Source organism: Ovis aries, chromosome 6, assembly GCF_016772045.2.
Source record: "Ovis aries strain OAR_USU_Benz2616 breed Rambouillet chromosome 6, ARS-UI_Ramb_v3.0, whole genome shotgun sequence".
In the NCBI taxonomy this organism is placed as follows: Eukaryota; Metazoa; Chordata; class Mammalia; order Artiodactyla; family Bovidae; genus Ovis; species Ovis aries.
The window spans coordinates 73,160,061-73,182,096 of record NC_056059.1 but is presented as its reverse complement, the minus strand read 5'-3'; the positions used below and the strand labels follow the sequence as shown (position 1 = coordinate 73,182,096).

Sequence of the window (22,036 nt, the reverse complement as noted above, 5' to 3'; positions counted from 1 at the left end):
GATTTTATCTAAATTTTAAATGAGATTACTACTTTTGTAGATATTTTTAACATATGATCCATGTAATGTAAGTGTAAAAATACAGCCTCAGCACCTCTGGCCATCTTATTGCTCTAGTTGAGTAGCTGAGTTAGGAACATAAGCAGGGCCTCCCTAAACACTGGCCTGTTTGTTCCTTTGAACAGCTGAGGACCAATGTTTGAATAGCCATAGTAATCAAAATCTCTGCCCAATGACACGCCTTTGTATAAATTCTGAAATAAGAGTAGATATAGCTAGCTCGCCCCACAAAATCCACAACAAAGGAAGCCAATCTCTTGGAGTGCTTCCTAAAATCTTCCTAAAACCTTGAATTGGAAGTACAAAATCTGGTGTATATTTAGGTATTGGCATCAGTTCACTCAGCTACTCAGGTTTGTTAATCATCTACTTAGCTCCAGGCATTGGGATACAAAAAAGAACTAGAGAGAAGTTGGCCTGTCCTTACCAGCACTGATCCTACAGTATAGTGGGGTTCACAAACTCAGTTACATCCCTGAGAAGACGCTGTGATGAAGGTACATAGGAGAACCAGAAGATGCTGCAAGGCTGGCACATAATGCCCAGTCGCGTCTGACTCTGCAGCCCCACGGACTGTAGCCCACCAGGCTTCTCTGTCCATGGAATTCTCCAGGCAAGAATACTAGAGTGGATTGCCATTCCCTTCTCCAGAGGAAATCTTCCTGACTCAGGGATTGAACCCATGTCTCCTGCATTGCAGGCAGATTCTTTACCACTTGAGCTACAGGGAAGTCCTTTACAGAAAGTGTTGGGATGAGGGTAAATAGGAGAACCCGGAAGGAGGCCCCTGTTCTAAGTGGGTCTGGGGAGGAGGATAGGAAAAGAAGGGTTAAGGGAGGTTTGTTAAGCGAAAAGATAACTACACTGAGGTCCAAAGGCAAAGATGGGGAAGGATGGGAAAGGGGGAGAATTTTCCAGGAAAAGGAATGAAATGCACAAAGGCTCAGGGCCAGGGAGAGCAGGATAGATTTGAGGAAGACAGAAGTTCATTAGGGGTCGAGCTCAGAGTTCAGGAGGGATGAGGGAAGAAATTAGGCTGAGAGTGTACTCAGGGCCAGATCTTATTTATTCTGGATTTTATACTTTAGATAAATGTATCCCCTTTCTGGCCGTTAAATTTTTTCTCAAGATAAGAATGTAAATCTGAAACATATCCAATCCCAAAGAGGAAATATTTTCACTAATATGGGAATTGCTTCGTTCTGCCCAGGAATGTTTACTAACTGTTAACACTGACTTTTAAATTTTTCATAGGATTGCTGTCTATGTAAGGTGCTTTCTAAGAAGATGGCATCTTCTTAATGATTTGAGAAACAAAACATGAGGCATATTTTCAAATTCTGATGTTCACAATAAACATTCATTGAAACCATTAAAATCTAACAAAAAGTTCTGGAGTTCCCAGATTGCTTTGTTCTAATAAGACATGGGTGGGACTCTAAGCATGTGATCACAGTAGGGTTAACATCTACTCAGGATTCAGTGTGTGCTGTGCTAAGTCACTTCAGCCATATCTGACTCTTGGAACTCCAGGCTCCTCTGTCTGTGGGATTCTCCAGGCAAGAAGACTGGAGTGGGTTGCCATGCCCTGCTCCAGGGGATCATCCCTGACCCAGGGATGGAACCCAAGCCTCCTGCATCTCTTGCGTTGACTGGCAGGTTCTTTACCACTAGCACCACCTAGGAAGCCCCAACATTCAGTATAAGGAGGATAATTCTCACCTATCTGGGGTTGCCAGTCCAAACCACTTACCCAGAACAACTCGGAAAATACCTGTGAAATAGTTTAGGCCAGAATTTGAATGGTGAGCCATAACCTCTGTTTGTGATTCTCATAATTGTATAATCTTTTCTCCAAAATACATGAATGTTTTTATTCTCTTATTTTTCTTCATGATTTCCTTGGCTTCTTACTGAAAACCTCTGCAATTATGTCTGGTCTCCAGTTCTCAAGATTTCTTTTCCTTCTCCCCAAACTGCATGCTCATGCTGCATGCTCAGTCATGTCCAACTCTTTGTGACCCTGGACTACAGCCCACCAGGCTCCTCTGTCCATGAGATTTCCCAGGCAGGAATACTGAAGTGGGTTGTCATTTCCTTCTCCAGGGGATCTTCCTATCCCAGGGATCAAACCTGTGACTCCTGAGTCTTCTGCATGGGTGGGCAGATTCTTTACCACTGCACCACCTGGAAAGCCCCTATATCCCTCATCTCTAACAGAACAAAGCAAGTTAGAACATTTCACTCATCCTGGGTTATGTAGAGAAGCACCACAGGAGCCTAGGAAAGCTCTGGGTTTGGACTTGCTGCTGCTGCTAAGTCGCTTCAGTCGTGTCCAACTCTGTGCAACCCCATAGACGGCAGCCCACCAGGCTCCCCCGTCCCTGGGATTCTCCAGGCAAGAACACTGGGGAGGGGTACCATTGCCTTCTCCAAGGCATGAAAGTAAAAAGTGAAAGCGAAGTTGCTCAGTCCTGTCCGACTCTTCGCAACCCCATGGACTGCAGCCTGCCAGGCTCCTCCATCCATGGGATTTTCCAGGCAAGAGTACTGGAGTGGGGTGCCATTGCCTTCTCCGGGGTTTAGACTTAGAAAACACAGATTCATGTTCCAGGCATACCACTTCCAGGCTGTGAACTTAGCACAAAAGAGTTAACCTTACTGAACCTCAGTATCTTTATCTGTAAAATGATTGGCTTAGCTCACAAGACGATGGGGAAAATCAAAATGAAGTAATGGATATAAAAACTCTGTGGGCTGAAAACCCTAATACCAATATAAAGCCACATTCCACCTCTTTGAGCAGGCTGATCCTTTCCTTGGAATTTCCTCACCAACTCCACCCACTAGCTTTAACTTTGAAAGCCCTTTTCCTCTTCCATGAATTCAGTTCACCATTGGTCAGAATGCTCGTTAAAAAAAAAAGTTTATTTATTTGGCTGTGTCGGGTCTTAGGTGCGTCATATGAGCTCTTTCCTTGCAGCGCAAGGATTCTCTAGTTGTGGCACGCAGGCTCAGTAGTTGAAGCACGCAGGCTCAGTAGTTGAAGCACGCGGGCTTAGTTGCTCCGAGGCACATGGGATCTTGGTTTGCCAACTAGGGATCGAACCTGCATCCCCGTCTTTGCAAGGTGGATTCTTAACCCCTGGACTACCAGGGAAGTCCCCAGATGCTTTTTATATTTATATCATAGGACTAGTCACACTCCGGAGAAGGCAATGGCACCGCACTCCAGTACTCTTCCCTGGAAAATCCCATGGACGGAGGAGCCTGGTAGGCTGCAGTCCATGGGGTTGCTAAGAGTCGGACATGACTGAGCAGTTTCACTTTCACTTTTCACTTTCATGCATTGGAGAAGGAAATGGCAACCCACTCCAGTGTACTTGCCTGGAGAATCCCAGGAATGGTGGAGCCTGGTGGGCTGCCGTCTATGGAGTCGCGCAGAGTCGGACACGACTGAAGCGACTTAGCAGCAGTAGCAGCAGTCACACGCCTCCCATATTATAATTGCTTCTGTACTTGTATACTTGTCTATACTTCCTGTTTTGTAAATCCGCATCAGGTGGGAGTCCAGCCCCAACGTCTTTCCATCCCTGGTGTCACCCAGAGCAGCACTTAGTTCGTGGATCCACTCCATGCTTTTACCTGCTTAGTGCCATGCAATGCTGAAATTCGATTTAGTTAGTATCATTGTGAATCTTTCTCAACGTTCGTACGTTTTTCCACAGAGATTTTCCTTCAGTGAGTAAATTCATCTAGGCAGTAGTACAAATTAGTGTTCTCATTACAGGAAATGAATATTAATGATGAGTAGATGACATTTGTCTTTCTTATTAGGGATTAAACCTCTGGGCAGTCCAGTTTTATAGCTGATGACTGATATGTTACAGAAAGATCCATTCTTTAATCATCTGAGCATGTTATGACCTTGAGAAATCTGTCCAGTGCTGACACTGTGGAGTATTTGTGGATTTGTTATTCCTCATTATTGTTGTGTAGGTTAAAATGCTGCTTACTTATTTTTCAAAAAATTATTCAGAACTGTCTGTGAGTCGGATTAAGCTCTCTCAGCTCCAAAGACCATGACCCTCAATTTCCAGAGGCCAAGCTCTCATGGGTGTGTGAGTGGAGGCAGGTTACATGACGTCAAACTTGTCAACTTATCAAGCTGTCATACTTATCAACATCATATTCGTCCCAGGGGTCTTGTCATATGTTATCTATGAGTCAACTCTGACTTTTCTTCTCTTCAAGTGTCAGTTTAACTGATTTCCAAGCTCAGGGACCATCGTCATTTCCCATGGACTAGACAAGTCTGGACTGCTTTCCAGCTCTTCCCCGTGTTCACAAGCAGAGCAGGCATCAGCTGCTTTACAAACCAGCCTCATCTTTGAAGCCCCCAGCTTCCTAAAGGGGCCACACATTTGCTAAAGATTTCCTGAGAATATACCCAAAGGCAAGGACTAAGGAGGCAAAAAGCACAGCTTCTACATCAATTTCAGGAACCTCAAGAACATTTTCTCCCCCAAGTTTGTCAAGAATGAGTTTCCTACTTTTATGTATGGCTGCTCTGAAGAGGTGCCAAGTCTGAAATCCCAGCTGCTGCTCTGAGGAAATTATTTTTCTTCACTTAAACAAAAGAATAAAATTTCCATGGCTGGAGCTGATGGCTGCTCTAGAAGGAACACCTGCAGAGGGAAAGGATGTTTCAACCACAGGCCCCATGGGTTTCCTTGCATGGAGTTGCTCCCAGTCCTCGTAAAGATGCCATGTCTTCCCCTTTAAAACCCAGGTTACTACTGAATCCATGAAAGCTCCTTTTTTTCCCCCTACATTATAAAAGGAATTTATAACTCAGGGAAAACAAAACTCATAAAAAGAGAAAGTACCACTAATTATAGAAAAATAATCACTGTCTGAAAATAAAATGCCAAAGTAAAGCTGTCTGGTCCTAAAAATACCAGTAAGAGGGCTTCCAGGTGGTGCTAGTGGTAAAGAACCCAACTGCCAGTGCAGAAGACGTAGAATCACAAGTTCAGTCCCTGGGTCAGGAAGATCCCCTGGAGGAGGGCATGGCAACCCATTCCAGTATCCTTGCCTGGAGAATCCCATGGACAGAGGCGCCTGGCAGGCTACAGTCCATGGGGTCACAAGGAGTTGGATACCACTGAAGTACAAGAGCAGCAAAGAGCCTTCTCATACCCCCAGGGACCCTCCTTCTAGGGTAACTACTCACCCATGCAGTGACATAGCTTTCCTTTACCTGGTTTCCATTTTTCATAGCTCACACCCAGTAGGGTGGGCTCCAGGTCAGCCTCCAGCAGATAAGAGCAAGCAAGACTTGCCTCACTAATGAAAATATAAAACCTTTATTCAAATCCCCCAGTTCCTATGGGAGAGGCCCTCATCCCCCGTGATCGGCGGGACATGCCCATTTCGCTGGTTTCCAGAGCTGTGTTTCCTGACACTTCTGAAGCTCCTTGAGCAATCCAGCCCTTCCCAGCTCAGGTGGTCTACGGCGCCCACATCTAGCACCTTCTGTAATATGCATTTCCCCTCAGCACTCAGAAAGAAGGTCTTGTTATACTGGGAGCACACAGCATGTCCACAAAGCGAGTGCACTGTAGCAGATATCGTCCACGTACTCGAGACACACCTGAGAACTAGCCCACAAAGTGAGAGAAGTGTTCTGCTCCAGTCTGAGCCTGGAGGGCAGTGCTAGAAAAATGCAGAACGTGGGAGGAGTAACGCTGACTCCTACGAGAAAGCTGAAAGGAAATCTGAGAACACTCAGCAAAGCAGAGATAAACAAAGAGTGAGACTTGAGTAAATAACTGTGAGCTTTCAAGTCTGTGGAGCTCACAGAGGAGTACAGACAATAACCAGAGGGCACCAGAGAAGGAGAGAAAAAACCCTGAGAAAGAGAAGGGAGGAGCTGTTAGGCACGGCTGATGAGTGTCTGGGGTTGTCAGCCCAGGAGGCACCTGTAACCACAAGCGCTCTAGAGGCCAGGGCCTGACAGGCACAGACATCACCAAGTTAAAACCCGCCAGGCTCGATTGGCCCTGCACACCCAACACTTGCCCTGTGGCTGGGGGTGGGTATGGGGTGGGGTGGCGGGGGGTGCCTCCCTTGTGTTTTTTCTGGTCCTAGGCCCTGGCAAAGCCAAGCTGAGCATGTCTTAGCAGAGAGGTGACCTGACTCTAAATGGGCAAAGGATCCAGATTCAGTGAGCTCTTTAGTGAGACTCACAAATGCGTGCAGAGCCTCAACTCTGGTGTTGCCATTAAGGGCAGGAGAGGGGCAGGGGCGGGGCTGGGGCTATGAGCCAAATGCTTTATTTTTAGGAAAATGGAAAACAGCACAGAAGGAGAACTGCTAAGACTCTGAGAGCAGGCAGCTCCAAGCTCCTGACAAAGGAGGGGAAGTCAGACATGGCCCACCATCCCCCCAGAGAATGGTAATAGTAACACTAAAGAGCATTGTTATGGGGTCTCTACATGCTTCACCCCTCACCCCAGTTCCGGGGACTGTCCTCTCTTCTCCTTGAATCTTGGCATCTTCCACTGTCCTCGGCCTCTCCCTAAGAAGACTTGGGAGCAATGTTTCTCCAGATCTCTCCTCCTCTCCTCCCTTCTTACTCTCCACCTTTGTGTCTGCAGCATCTGAGCATCTCCTGCTCTGCAGCCATGTTTTTGTTGAGTGGTTTCACCTGGGGAGTGGAAAAACAATAATTCCAGTGCCAGGCCCCACGTTCAGACTGAGAAACTCTGGGAGTACAGCCCAGGCCTGGGCTTGTCCAGTTAAACATTCCCGGAGGAGCCCAGTGAGCGGCCAGGCTTGGCAGGCACAGCAGCATAAGATCCTTCTTACAGGCCGGCTCCCGGGTGGCCGGGGCTTGCCACTTTGGCTGTGTGTCTGGCACATGTTATTCCTGCAGACGCCCCTCTGTGAGATCTCTTCCAGCCTGCATGAGCTCCAGAGGCTGAACACATCTCCTCTTTCTGATAATTCCTAATCTAAAGGGGGACCCTGCACTGCACTGTCAGTTCCCACAGGCTTCTTCCAGAGCCATCAACCTGCACTGAGGATTTCCCACCATATAAGTCTCCTCCTTGAACAAAGTGGAGTTGAGGGCTTACCTAGTTCTCCAGGAGCTGATGACTTTAGTCTTCTGCGAAATACCCCGGCAGGAAACTTCCTGAAAGCCAGTCTATCCAGTGGACAGGAAACAGCAGGAGTAACCCCATAGTGGTATCCTCCTAGGGCCTCCTGGGAGCTCAGGCCTTCGCCTTCTTCATCTTTCTAAAGTGTTCTAGGCAGTAGGCTTAGCCAATCCAACCCTCTTTGAAGTCGAAGGCCACCTGACAGTCCCTCATATCCTTCCCTCCAGGGGCAGAGGTTCAGGAACATCTCTTTTTTTGGATCTGCCCAGACTGCAACGCTTGTCAGTCAGCTTAGGGCCTGTGGACAGAGACTAAGTTCTGGGGGCAGGTAGCCTCCAGTTTCTGGAAGACTTCCTCTTGCAGCTCACAGCTTGGTTCAGGAAACACTTCTGATGCTTGACAATGCCAGGCACTGGGAGACAGGGAGGCAAAGATGAAGTATCCTTGGGGAACTCGCTCTCTGGGTTTCTAGAAAGCCCAGATTCAGGTGGCAATAAGTGCCCTCCTGTGGAAACTTCCCCACCCAGTTCTGTGCTGGCAGAATAGGAAAAACTGACCCAAAATTATAATTTGTTGGGTTTAAGGTGAGTCATAGTCCAAATAGGACAGGCCCATGAAATGCAGGGGAAAAATTTCCCCAAGGTTCCATTAGCATGAACAAGGTACACTTACATAACTTGAGAGTTTCCGCTCATAAAGGTACTCTGTATGAAGTCAGTTCTTCCTTGTGCTCAAACCAAATAAAAATGTAGCGTGCTCATTTAACTCGTGCAGACATCAGTCAGTCCAGTGTCATACAGGCAATCTAGCTATTTCAGCTTCTGTGGGAACTCTTCCGAATACATGAGCTCACCCATAGGCAATGTTGCTGACACAGCCCCAGGCTAGCTCAGCCACCACATGGTTGCCTGAGTGATCTCTTCAGCTTACACGTCTGAACTTGGCTTTGAATGTTTCATGGATTTATTTTACCTAATGCAGGACTCATCCAAGGATAATCTCAGACTTCATGTACCAGAATCACCCGTGCATGGGAAATCTCAGCCTGGAGTCAGACCCTTAGTCGTTATTCTGTTCATTTTGTGTTGCACCCTTCCATGTTAGGGGAAAAGAATAAGAAGACATCATCAAATAAGAGATTGGTTTGCAAGCAACAGATTTTAAGAAGCAACTTTCTGTTTATATTCCATGGTCAGTTCAAACCTGTGATAATTTTGAGACCTTGCAAGATTCAGTCATAGAGAGACATCTGAAATCTATGATGTCTACTACAGATAAAATAGACTAAGAAGATTTTCAGCATCAAAGATTGGAACCAAAATGGTGTGTCTCATTAACCCAGAGGTAACTAGCTGTCAGACAGGAAATGCAATTCTCAGGATCTGTGTTTGCCATCTCTAGGGTTGTATCATACCAGACAGTCTGCACTCGGATGAACTCCCCTGGCAGGGAAGTGGCAGGTTGCTAAGCAGTGTCTTAGCTGTCTACTCCCCTGCTTTACCTGGGATGGTGTGTGGTGAGAATGGGCCAGGTATCAGCAGTGAGCAGATGGAATGCCCTCCAGAGAAGCTGTCCAGGGAAGAGCCAGGAAGGCAGTTTTCCTTCTATACCAGGGAATGCACCCAGCCTTCCAGGGCAAAGTGTAGAGTAGACCATGTTTACCTTAGTACCACTGGTGCCGGTCTGTTTCCTTTCTCTCTGTGGCATTCGTACTTCCTCATTGCCCAGGGTGATGCCTCAGATTCAGCTTCCCTTCATGGTGTCACAGCCCCCTCTTAAAACGTTTAACTCATTCCCTCTTCCCCATATCCAGTCAGTTCCTGGCTAATGTTGGTTCTTCCTGAATAATCTCTCAAGTCTGCCCCTTGCCTCTCTGTTCCCATTAGTTCAGTTCAGTTGCTCAGTCGTGTCCGACTCTTTGCGACCCCATGGGCTTAAGCATGCCAGGCCTCCCTCTCCATCACCAACTCCCGGAGTTTACTCAAACTCATGTGCATTGAGTCAGTGATGCCATCCAACCATCACACCCTATGTCATCCCCTTCTCCTCCTGCCTTCAATCTTTCCCAGCATCAGGGTCTTTTCAAATGAGTCAATTCTTTGCATCAGGTGGCCAAAGTATTGGAGTATCAGCTTCAACATCAGTCCTTCTAATGACCATTCAGGACTGATTTCCTTTGGGTGATTGGATCTCCTTGCAGTCCAAGGGACTCACAAGAGTCTCCTCCAACACCACAGTTCAAAAGCATCAATTCTTCTGCGCTCAGCTTTCTTTATAGTCCAACTCTCACATCTATACTTGACTACTGGAAAAACCATAGCCTTGACTAGACAGACCTTTGTTGGCACAGTAATGTCTCTGCTTTTGACTATGCTATCTAGGTTGGTCATAACTTTTCTTCCAAGGAGTAAGCGTCTTTCTATTTCATGGCTGCAGTCACCATCTGCAGTGATTTTGGAGCCCAGAAAAATAAAGTCTGCCACTGTTTCCACTGTTTCTCCATCTATTTGCCATGAAGTGATAGGTCTGGATGCCATGATCTTCGTTTTCTGAATGTTGAGCTTTAAGCCAACTTTTCACTCCCCTCTTTCACTTTCATCAAGAGGCTTTTTAGCTCCTCTTCACTTTCTGCCATAAGGGTGGTGTCATCTGCATATCTGAGGTTATTGATATTTCTCCCAGCAATCTTGATTCCAGCTTGTGCTTCATCCAGCCCAGCGTTTCTCATGATGTACTCTGCATATAAGTTAAATAAGCAGAGTAACAATATACAGGCTTGATGTACTCCTTTTCCTTTTTGGAACCAGTCTGTTGTTCCATGTCCAGTTGTAAGTGTTGCTTCCTGACCCACATACAGATTTCTCAAGAGGCAGGTCAGGTGGTCTGGTAGTCCCATCTCTTGAAGAATTTTCCACAGTTTATTGTGATCCACACAGTCAAAGGCTTTGGCATAGTCAATAAAGCAGAAGTAGATGTTTTTCTGGAACTCTCTTGCTTTTTCCATGATCCAGCAGATGTTGGCAATCTGATCTCTGGTTCCTCTGCCTTTTCTAAATCCAGCTTGAACATCTGGAAGTTCACAGTTCACGTATTGTTGAAACCTGGCTTGGAGAATTTTGAGCATTCCTTTGCTAGCATGTGAGATGAGTGCAATTATGCAGTAGTTTGAGCATTCTTTGGCATTGCCTTTCTTTGAGATTGGAATGAAAACTGACCTTTTCCAGTCCTGTGGCCACTGCTGAGTTTTCCAAATTTGCTGGCATATTGAGTGCAGCACATTCACAGCATCATCTTTCAGGATTTGAAATAGCTCCACTGGAATTCCATCACCTCCACTAGCTTTGTTCGTAGTGATGCTTTCTAAGGCCCACCTGACTTCACATTCCAGGATGTCTGGCTCTAGGTGAGTGATCACACTGTTGTGATTATCTGGTTCATGAAGATCCTTTTTGTACAGTTCTTCTGTGTATTCTTGCCACCTCTTAATATCTTCTGCTTCTGGTAGGTCCATACCATTTCTGTCCTTTATTGAGCCCATCTTTGTGTGAAATGTTCCCTTGTTATCTCTAATTTTCTTGAAGAGATCTCTAGTCTTTCCCATTCTATTGTTTTCCTCTGTTTCTTTGCACTGATCCCTGAGGAAGGCTTTCTTATCTCTCCTTGCTATTCTTTTGAACTCTGCATCCAGATGTTTATATCTTTTCTTTCTTCATTTGCTTTTGGCTTCTCTTCTTTTCACAGCTGTTTGTAAAGACTCCTCAGACAGTCATTTTGCTTTTTTGCATTTCTTTTCCATGGGGATGGTCTTGATCCCTGTCTCCTCTACAGTGTCACAAACCTCCATCCATAGTTCATCAGGCACTCTGTCTATCAGATCTAGTCCCTTAAATCTGTTTCTCACTTCCACTGTATAATCATTAGGGATTTGATTTAGGTCATGCCTGAATGGTCTAGTGGTTTTCCCTGCTTTCCTCAATTTAAGTCTGAATTTGGCAAAAAGGAGTTCATGACCTGAGCCACAGTCAGCTCCCAGTCTGGTTTTTGCTGACTGTATAGAGCTTCTCCATCTTTGGCTGCAAAGAATATAATCAGTCTGATTTTGGTGTTGACCATCTGGTGATGTCCATGTGTAGAGTCTTCTCTTGAGTTGTTGGAAGAGGCTGTTTGCTATGGCCAGTGAGTTCTCTTGGCAGAGCTCTGGTAGCCTATTCCCATTACTACCACCTTGATTTATGCTCCTAATCCCTAACCCATCCTAGTCCTGCTATCAAGGCCTCTGAAGTCAACTCCCCAAACGCCACTTGAATCTCATCTCTCTGACATTCAAAGACACACTGGACCCCAGACCCCACCCCCTCTGCCTTCCACTGTGCCCGGCGCCTGATTCTCAGCTCTGCTCCCTTACTCTTCCCCAGCCGGACTGGGATGCTCGCTATGCCATCAGCCAGTTTGTGTTTTCCTGCTGCACACCTCTGCTCAGGCAGGTCTCTGAAAGTGAAAACCTTTCCTTGAGAGGAGGCTGACTTCTGAACTTCAGGGCCTACTCAAATGCCAGCTCCTTTCCCAGCCACCCCCTGCCCCAGTCATGTGTCCTCTCCATTCTCTGAAGAAGCAATTTATATCAGCTTCAGTCATAAGAATTTGCTTTGAAATTAAAGCAGTAACTAATACTGGGGCTTCCCTGGTGGCTCAGCTGGTAAAGAATCCGCCTGCAATGTGGGAGACCTGGGTTCAATCCCTGGGTTGAGAAGATCCCCTGGAGGAGGGCATGGTGACCCACTCTACTATTCTTGCCTGGAGAATCCCCAGGGACAGAGGAGGCTGACAGGCTACCATCCGTGAGGTCACAAAGAGTCTGATGCTACTGAGCAACTAAACACAGCATGGCAATGCTTACTGACCTAGCACATGCCAGGTCCTGTGCTAATTGCTGTATCTTGTTTGATCTTTCTGATAATCTAATGACTTAGTTATTATCCCATTTCACAGATGAATAAACTGAGAAATGTCAAATAACTTCTTCAGTGTCACGTAACTCAGAAGTTGTAGAGCAGAATTCCTGATTCCAAAGTCCATGCTGCAAGCTCATCACAGTCAATTGCCTCCCTAGCATTTTGATCTGTCTGTATGTGTTGAACGTCCCCCATCTCACCTCAGTACATTGTTATCTGAGGAAGAGAAACCACTTATATACTCTTACCCCAGCAGTGTTTGAGAGAGCCCCGTCACGATAAGGGCTTCCCCAGTGGCTCATCAGTAAAGAATCCGCCTGCCATGCAGGAGACACAGGAGACATGGGTGCCATCCCTGGGTCGAGTAGACCCCTGGAGAAGGAAATGGCTACTTACTCCAGTATTCTTGCTGGGAAATCCCATGGACAGAGGAGCCTGGCAGGCTGGAGTCCATGGGGTTGCAAAGAGTTGGACAAAACTGAGCAACTGAACATGAGCATGAGCATCTTCTAAAATGTAAACAACCAACTGGAGCATCCATAACCAGATGATTTTGCCTTAAGCCCAAACCCTGAAATTACATCTGGGCTGTGCTGCTTACGATACAGCACTTTCTTCCCCTGCCCTTGCTGCCCTTGCTGCCCTTGCCCCCATGAGACTGTGTGCCTGATTCCCCTCCGAGGGTCAGCTACTGCATCACCCCACCTCCGAAAGTTCCTGAAATGACTTGCCTTGGCAGATGGCTCTGCCCTTTAATTAGCCATTCAGATCCTGCTTCCCCTTATTTAATATCAGGAAGTGTCCATGTGTTTCATCCCCTTCCCCCTCTTGGACATAGTGCCTTCCTACTATTCTTTTCCCATTTTGTACTTTTGTTTGGTGCTTTTCCCTTCAATGTGTTATCGGAATCCAATCTGGGGATTTTTGCCAAGTTGTCTGAACATTTTATCTCCATATGTGGTATCTCACTTCGTTTTTAAACCGTCCTTTTTTGGTATGAATGCACATAATTTCTGTGAGCTATTTTAGGACCCAGCATCATTAAGAGACAAGATTAGTGTGGTCTGCAAATCTACTATAACTTGGGGAAGTCTTTATGCTTGACTCTCTTAGCCACATTTATCCATATTCAGTGAGAGTTATAATGTCAATGATATAACCCTGCATATCGTAGAAGTCCTGTTTTGATGTGAGGGTGACTGATGATCTTTCCCCACAGGAGATCTACCCTTCTCATTGGGACTTGCTTGGCTAACATAGATTTAAATTATTGTGCATCCCTCATCATATGCAAATTCATTGGTGAATGGAGAATAGCCAAGAAGGAAGAGGAAGTCAAGTGGAAGATTAAAGAAAATCACAATGAATAATCTTCTAGCTGATAAATAGGAAGGGACTATAGCACCACTTTGGTTAGGTACCTTGCAATGTGTACACTGGTGTATTTTCAAGATAATAGCTATCTTCTTAGTTCCATGTAACTAGTCATGTTCTGAGTTTTCTGCTGCCCTTTTCCCACAATATACAGTCTTATCTGTCCCTCGTACCAATGAACAGGAAGTATATCTGATTCCAGAGTTTCTGGCTCAGTTATGATTCTATAAGGAGACTGGCGTTTCTCAATTAGCCCTGCAGGGGAAAGCATTAGACAACAATGATGACTAAGCTGCGTGGCACTAATTCTGAGTCCAACAAGATTTCAGAGAATTAGGAGGGAACTGGAGCTGTTAAAAAAAATTTCAAAAGGGAGATGAAATTTCAGCCTTAGAGCTCCAAATAAAGAATAAGATATAGATAATAGATGAGAGGAAGGAGGACATTCCCAGCAGGCAAGTGCATCAGCATAAGCAAAGGTTCTAGAAGTAGCAATAAGCGTGTAATGAGAGAGTGGGCATGAATGCTAGGAGGAGAGAATGAGTTTTGGTGAGAATAAGAAAGAAGGGTGAATTTGTAGAATAAACATCAGAGAGATGATGGAAGAAATGAAGACAGCAGTGAAGAGGAAAATGTGGTTGAATAGTATATCAACAAAATGGGACAAAAATTGACTATTAGGAAGAATTTGACTTTTGACCATTTCCCAGGTTCAATGGAGTACATATATTTAGCTCCAAAACATGACCTCTCCTAACATCTTCTATGTGGCTTTTTCAGGTTAATAAATTAGTTATCTTGGTAACCATGGATACTTTTATAATTAAAGCTCTATTTTTCTTGATCTCTGGGAGAATAAACTTTGTTATAAGTCATGTACATTGCATTTAGGTGGATGAGGTGGTGCACTAGACTGCTTTGTGAGATATGAGAGCTCCCAGAACCAGGCAGTAGAACCTCAAAACTTCATGGACATTAAAGATGCCATATGAATGTGCTCTAGGGCACGTTCATGATGGGTACATTCACTTCCAACCCAAAAGAAAACTCTCAGACCTGCCCCAGTTTCTTCTGTACAAATGAGTTAAGTGGCTTGTCTAAGGTCGCCTAGCTATAAGCGGTAGACAAGCATCCAGGGCCAAGTATTCTCTCCCCAAAAGAGCTCTGGGGGTTTTGTTTGTTATTTTAATGATAACATGGTGAGGGCATCTCAGGTCATGTCTAGGGAGTGTTTTGTGTTCTGTAAGAGACTAGGAAATTGTTCACATATTTCTTTTATAGTATTCCCATGCTTTTTATAGGACAACAAATTTTAACTCTCTCCTCTCTATTACAGCTTTGTATAAGATTGGCTTAAATGAATTGCTTGTCAAGTTCAAAGTTAATCCTATTTCAGGATCTTTTCCTCATGACATTTGTGTGTTTTGTGGGAACTGGGAACTGGCCTTCTTTACGGAGAAGGCAATGGCACCCCACTCCAGTACTCTTGCCTGGAAACTCCCATGGTTGGAGGAGCCTGGAAGGCTGCAGTCCATGGGGTCGCTGAGGGTCGGACATGACTGAGCGACTTCACTTTCACTTTTCACTTTCATGCATTGGAGAAGGAAATGGCAACCCACTCCTGTGTTCTTGCCTGGAGAATCCCAGGGACGGGGGAGCCTGGTGGGCTGCTGTCTATGGGGTCACACAGAGTCGGACACGACTGAAGCGACTTAGCAGCAGCAGCAGCCCTTCTTTAACTCTTCAGAATCAAATTGGAATATTCCAAATTTAAATCTGTCAACAGTTCTTGCTTTTCTGTGTCTTTAGTGGTTTCTCAGAACATTGCTATTTATAGCAGCAAGTAAGCTGTAGCCTGTCTGTCATTTGTCTAGAACTTAATTAAAAGTCTCTACGTGGATATTTCCCTGGCAGCCCAGTGGTTAAGACTCTAAGCTTCCAGTGCACAGGGTGTGGGTTCAATCCCTAGTTGGGGAACGAAGATCACACATATCACATGGCACAGCCAAAAAACAAGTGTCTGAGGGAGAGGACACAGACTTAGGTGGACATTCCCTGGGAGGATCTGACTCTTTCCAGGTACTTTTAAGGTGACACTGACTCATTAAATTGAATTTTACTTTTCTTCCAAACTTAGAACTTTCCTCTTCCTTACAACTTTAAGATCTGGATCTCTCTGTACTTCATTTTCTCTTTCTTCTCCTTCTCCTCTGCCTCCTCCCTTCCTCCCTTCTTTTTCTTCCTCTTTCCCCTCAAGGAATGATTAAAAGGAAGAGACCACCTAAGCTTACCAGGCAAGAATTATAAAACATAAGGGAGCAATATAATAAATTTAGAGAGCTGAGAAAGATCACATGAAATGGAATAAGAACTAATTGAGTTGAGAAAGGTAAGAAAGAAACATGGAATACCCTGGCTGGAGGCACTCATCTGAAACAGAAAAGTAGGGAGAGTTGGAAGTGAGGAAAGTCTTGGGATGGATTTTTCCCTACTCCAGCCACCAGGCATCACTGCTACAGCTTGGTTGCTGCCCAGAGTTGTCCACGGTGGGGAAGGGGAGGAGAGAGGCAGTGGGCAGTTATTCTGTACAGGATGTCTGCTAGACATATGTTTGAGTAGTTTGAAGTCTTTACTGGAACAAAGACAAAGATAAATAAATAATCGAACCTGAACCTATCCGGGTGTTTGTCCCTACAGTGTTTAAATAGTCTGTGACTCGTTTAAAATGGAATCCAAACACCGAGCATGATTTAGATGGCAATTTTATTACCCTTGGCTTGGCCTTGAGGACTGATTTTGAGCTTTCTGCCTGAAAATAAGCTCAGAATGAACTAGAAGTTCCTTTATCCTTAAAAACAGAAATAATTCTAGATCTGCTTTGGCCTTCCTGGGAAAAAAAAGGCAACATGGAAAGAGTTAGAAGTTATTTGGCAAAAAGTCATGTTGTCAGCTGCTCTCGTGAGGTAGGACAGAACCTTCAGGAAATGAACTGGCATGGTGCACGTGCAATTCGAGCTAATTCAGGCAGTGAAACTGCTTGTCAATGGAATATGTGGGATGGTGGTTGTTTAAAGTGGGGGAGGGGTGCAGGGTTGGACCTGCCACCACATCAGCCCCAAATGTTTTCACTGTCTTTCACTTCCATACAAATTATGTCCACTTGGTATCTCTGTGGGTCAACATTTATTCAGGAACGTTTGAAATAGCAAGGGTTTCCATAAATGTTGTGCAGGGGACTGGTCCTAATGGTTTCTCCTTTGCCTCTCCACCCCATCAACTCAACAGGAGTCAGTGAGTAATACAGATTTTCATGGTATAGAATTCTTGTGGAATTCTAGGCATGGCCTGGTAGCAGAATTGACAAATTCTGGTCTGAATATTCACTCAGCCCATTCACCTGAGGCTGGATATATATTCAAAGAGTTGGGAGAGAGAGGGGGTGGGAACTCACAGCATGATTTGTCCTCATCTGAATGCTCTGGGAATGGCTCTTATTCCAAGTATTTCTGGGTAGGGCTTCCCTTGTGGCTCAACTGGTAAAGAATCTGCCAGCAATGCTGGAGACCTGGGTTTGATCCCTGGGTTGGGAAGATACCCTGGAGAAGGAAAAGCTACCCTTTCCAGTATTCTGGCCTAGAGAATTCTGTGGACTATGTAGTCCATGGGATCACCAAGAGCTGGACATAACTGAGCAACTTTCACTTTAGGATGTTGTTAAAGAATTTTTTGCTCCTCCTGAAATGTTCTGCCTCTTGGAATAAGGACAGAATTAAAGGGAGATGGGTATAATGGATCTAGCCTTCATTCAGTGCTTTAGTTTTAATACAGTGAAACAGTGAAGACAGTGAAATTGCTCAGTCACGTCCGACTCTTTGCAAACCCATGGGCTGTAGCCCACCAGGCTTCTCCGATCATGGGATTTTCCAGGCAAGAATACTGGAGTGGGTTGCCATTTCCTTCTGTCATACCATGGTTGTTGGTACAAGGATAAATGCAATGGAACTGAGTAGAGAGTCCAGAAATAGACTCATATATATAAGCAATGGATTTACTTCAAAGGCACCACTTACAGTAGGAAAAGGATAGTCTTTTCAACAAATGATGCCAAAGCAGTTGGTTGTCTTCTGGGGAGGGGTGATGAACTTTGACCTCTACTTCCTAACATCAGTTCAGTTCAATTCAGTCACTCAGTCATGTCCGACTCTTTGTGACCCCATGAACCACAGCACGCCAGGCCTCCCTGTCCATCACCAACTCCTGGAGTTCACCCAAACCCATGTCCATCGGGTCAGTGATGCCATCGAACCATTTCATCCTCTGTCGACCACTTCTCCTCCTGCCCTCAATCTTTCCCAGCATCAGGGTCTTTTCAAATGAGTCAGCTCTTCTCATCAGGTGGCCAAAGTATTGGAGTTTCAGCTTCAACATCAGTCCTTCCAGTGAACATCCAGGACTGATCTCCTATAGGACAGACTGGTTGGATCTCCTTGCAGTCCAAGGGACTCACAAGAGTCTTCTCCAATACCACAGTTCAAAAGCATCAACTCTTTGGCTCTCAGCTTTCTTTATAGCCCAACTCTTACATCCATACATGACCACTGGAAAAACCATAGCCTTGACTAGACGGACCTTTGTTGGCAAAATAATGTCTCTGCTTTTTAATATGCTATCTAGATTGGTCATAACTTTCCTTCCAAGGAGTAAGCGTCTTTTAATTTCATGGCCGCAGTCACCATCTGCAGTGATTTTGGAGCCCAGAAAAAAAAAAGTCAGCCACTGTTTCCACTGTTTCCCCATTTATTTGCCATGAAGTGATGGGACTGGATGTCATGATCTTAGTTTTCTGAATGTTGAGCTTTAAGCCAACTTTTTCACTCTCCTCTTTCACTTTCATCAAAAGGTTCTTTAGTTCTTCACTTTCTGCCATAAGGGTGGTGTCATCTGCATATGTGAGATTATTGCTGTTTCTCCCAGCAGTCTTGATTCCAGCTTGTGCTTCTTCCAGCCCAGCGTTTCTCATGATGTACTCTGCATAGAAGTTAAATAAGTAGGGTGACAATATACAGCCTTGACGTACTCCTTTTCCTATTTGGAACCAGTCTGTTGTTCCATGTCCAGTTCTAACTGTTGCTTCCTGACCTGCATACAGGTTTCTCAAGAGGCAGGTCAGGTGGTCTGGTACACAACAATTAATTAAAGATGGACCAAAACCTAAATATGAAAGGTAAACCTATGGAGCTTATAGAAGAAAACAGGAGATCATTATGGGCTTGGTCTGGGCCAAAAACAAAAAATGTAACAGAACACAAAAAGCATCAATCATAATAGAAATATTTGATACGTTGGACTATATTAAAACTAAGGAGATCTTAGTTTTAAAATTAGGCTGTTAGAGAATCCATAGCATATCTTCAAGACATGTGACAGAAAATCAGTCTAGAGTTCTTCCATGTGGGCTCCAGAAACTGCCTTGGCTAAGACCAATGACCCTGCTCCTTGCTCCATCTATAGAGAAATGGCTGCAGGTTGAAATAAGTGGCTTGTTGCAAGGCTGAGGCACTCGAATCTCACAGGAATCTTACTTTCCTCATGTGGTTTTGCTGCGTGAGAGGCAGCTTTGTTCCCGGGCCCCTCCAATCTCTGAACACTGGTGCATTCTTCTCAGAGCACTCCCTTGAGATCCCCTGAGCTTTGAGGTTGTCCCGCCAAGTCTGTGTGGGAAGGAGGACAGAGCCTCACGGGGCCCTCAGGCTTGAGCCAGATCCGCTGTGTGGTGTCCAAGTTCTTTGGGTCCCAGGGCCCTAGAGGGAGCCCAAAATGCAGTGAGAAGCCTTGTGTTGGTGAGGACAGACGAGGAAGCATTGGAAACAGGGCCAGCAGTACACACAAACGCAGCCCCGCTGTGCTCACTGTGTCCACGATTGCCACAGAAAAGACCAAGACCCCTGGCCAAGAGACATGCTTCCTTTCAGATCCAGGCTTTAGAGGGAAGGAAGCAAGAAATATATTTAGAGCTTTCAAAACTATGTTTTGCCTATTCTTACAAAGGGAAAAAATAAAACTACCCTGAGGGATTTTGTAAAAATCAGCTTTCAGTACTTGAGATGAGTGGGAAAACTCTTACATGCTGTTGTCATTTCCTTTCTGTTTCAAGAAATTAATTGTGGGCTGGAAATAGCCTGTTGCAAGAGGGGAGACTTCGTGCCCTTTGGATGCTGATTATGCCAGAAAACTTTCCAGGCCCCAAGGGAAGGTTGTCCCTTTCCCAGGACTCTGATACAAGATGTCCCTGCAGTTAGATACTTTATTCAGCTCCAAGACCCAAAGTAGTGGAGAGCTGAAATTCAGAGGAAATAATTAACTCATTCTTTGAAGAAATGGCCTCAAGCTTTGACTTTGGGCCATGTTTGGTTCTGGAAGTGTACTGTACTGTCATCCCGGGATTCCAGGCTCCTTCCCTCTGACATGGACTCTCTCAGGCGCCTGGGGCTGTGCCCTGTGAATTAACAGTGGAGCGCATTTGCAAAAATCTGAGACTTTTTTTTCTTCCATTACCCAAAGAGTAAAGATTGGTTGTTGCCCCCCCTTCTCCAAACAGAAATACTAGTACATAAAAAAGAAAAACATTAAATATTTTGGGAGTTCACTATATTAATTGGAAAGTTGCACATGAGCAAAACAGCTGGTAAATTAAAACTCACTTAAGCATGAATCACAGAAGAAAATTTTGTAAGCAATAAATTTTTCTTCCTAATTGTTTTCTGACTGTCAAGATTTATGCATCACCGAAGTATAGCTTAAAATCCTGCTGGGGGAAGCTAGTCTGGTCTTTGAAAGTAACTTCAGATAACGAAAGGAGGGGACAGTCTCCCAAACAGAATCAAATATTTAGTTCTAGTAATACTTACAGATTTCTAGCATGTTGACAGATGTTAAAGACTGTTTAAAAACACGGTTTGGCTTTGTGCCCCCTCCCATAGGTCCTTCCATCGTGACGCCCCCCAAGGACATCTGGAATGTCACTGGTGCCCAGGTGTATTTGAGCTGCGAGGTCATCGGAATCCCCACCCCTGTCCTCATCTGGAACAAGGTCAGTGGCAGCGACTTCAGGAAGACACCCTAGACTGACCAATGAGTAGTTACCCTGCAGAGGAGAGTAATGGCCTAAAATCCTCAGCCAGTCAGGGCTTTCCCACAGTCTTCCGGACACCGGTCCTGTGTCTTAGCAAACGACTTCACTGACCTCTAGAATAGTCCCTGTTGTGCTCTTGTTAGCAGTCCCCAAGCACCAAGCCTTAGGGGCTGGCAGCACTGTGATGCTGGGCACACATCCCCTGCTCTGAGTGCATGTGTGTGTATCTCAGTATAACACAGTGGTTGAGATTGTGAGTTCCTTAAACGGGCTGGCTGAGTTCTCTCTAAGTCAGGGTTTCTTGGCATCAGCACTGTTGGCATTTTGAGCCAGATGGTTCTTTGTTGCGGGGGCTGCCCTGTGCACTATAAGTAGTTTTGCAGCGTCCCTGGCTTCTACCTGCTAGATGCCAGGAGCTGGTGTGCATTCTCACATGTGCGCGCGCACACACACACACACACACACACACTCCACTGTAACAGTTAAAAATGCCTCTAGACATTATCAAATGTTCCCTGGGGAGGAGGTCACCCTAGACCTCAATTTTTCCACTGTGTGATGAATGTAGCTTGGAATTCTTGTAAAGATTACATAGGAAGTCGCCCTGCTAAATCACTGGCGCTCAGGCGATGTTAGCTACTCTTCCTGAAAATATTTCCCTTTGAAGAGCGTTATCTTGTATATGAGTGTTGCCTTCGCATATGAAAGACGACAAATTTCTTGCATGCCTGTAGAAGGGAAGAGAAAAGATTGGCCAAATCACTTGATACTGTAACCCTTCACAGTCATAATGTGCATTACTTTACATTAGTGCTCTTATACTTTTTGACTTGTTTAAACCTCACAGCAGTCTGTGGAGTATATATCATCAAGCTCATGCTAACAAAAGAGAAATCTTGTTTCAGTTGAGAGGCATAGCCAGAAGCACCTTTTCAGCTGGTTTGCTTCTCCAGCAAGCTCTGAGATGGGTGACGTCTGCCCCGATTATTTGATTTGCTTGGTGTCTGAACAGAGGAGCAACTTCTGGAACTCCAGGAGTGATTGTGGCTCCCATAGTCAGAACTCTTTTCTGTTGCAAGTTGTAGAAACTCGCTTCACACTAGTTCAGGGAACAACAACGACAAAAACTGGGGTGGAGGAGAGGAATGATTCTAGCCCCAAGGGCATCTGAGTCCAGGTGCCCAGTGGGGTCAGAACTCCAACTCTTGGCTGCCGGGGTCCAGCCCCGGTGGGTCCAGGGAATTCAAAGCGGGGACGGAGTTGGCGTCTTAGGAAAGAATTATTTAATTAGAGATATAAAGAGAGATTAGGAAAGGATAGTGTAGTAGGAAATTTAGTGGAGAAAAGAGACT

General features: G+C 45.2%; 1 protein-coding gene across 1 annotated transcript in view; it reads left to right on the top strand.

Annotated features, from left to right (window-relative positions):
- Window positions 1-22,036, top strand: part of IGFBP7 (insulin like growth factor binding protein 7) — a 79,729-nt gene that overhangs the window by 44,934 nt on the left and 12,759 nt on the right. Inside the window, 1 exon segment of the mRNA NM_001145181.1 lies at window positions 20,533-20,642. Coding sequence (NP_001138653.1) covers window positions 20,533-20,642 — 110 coding nt within the window.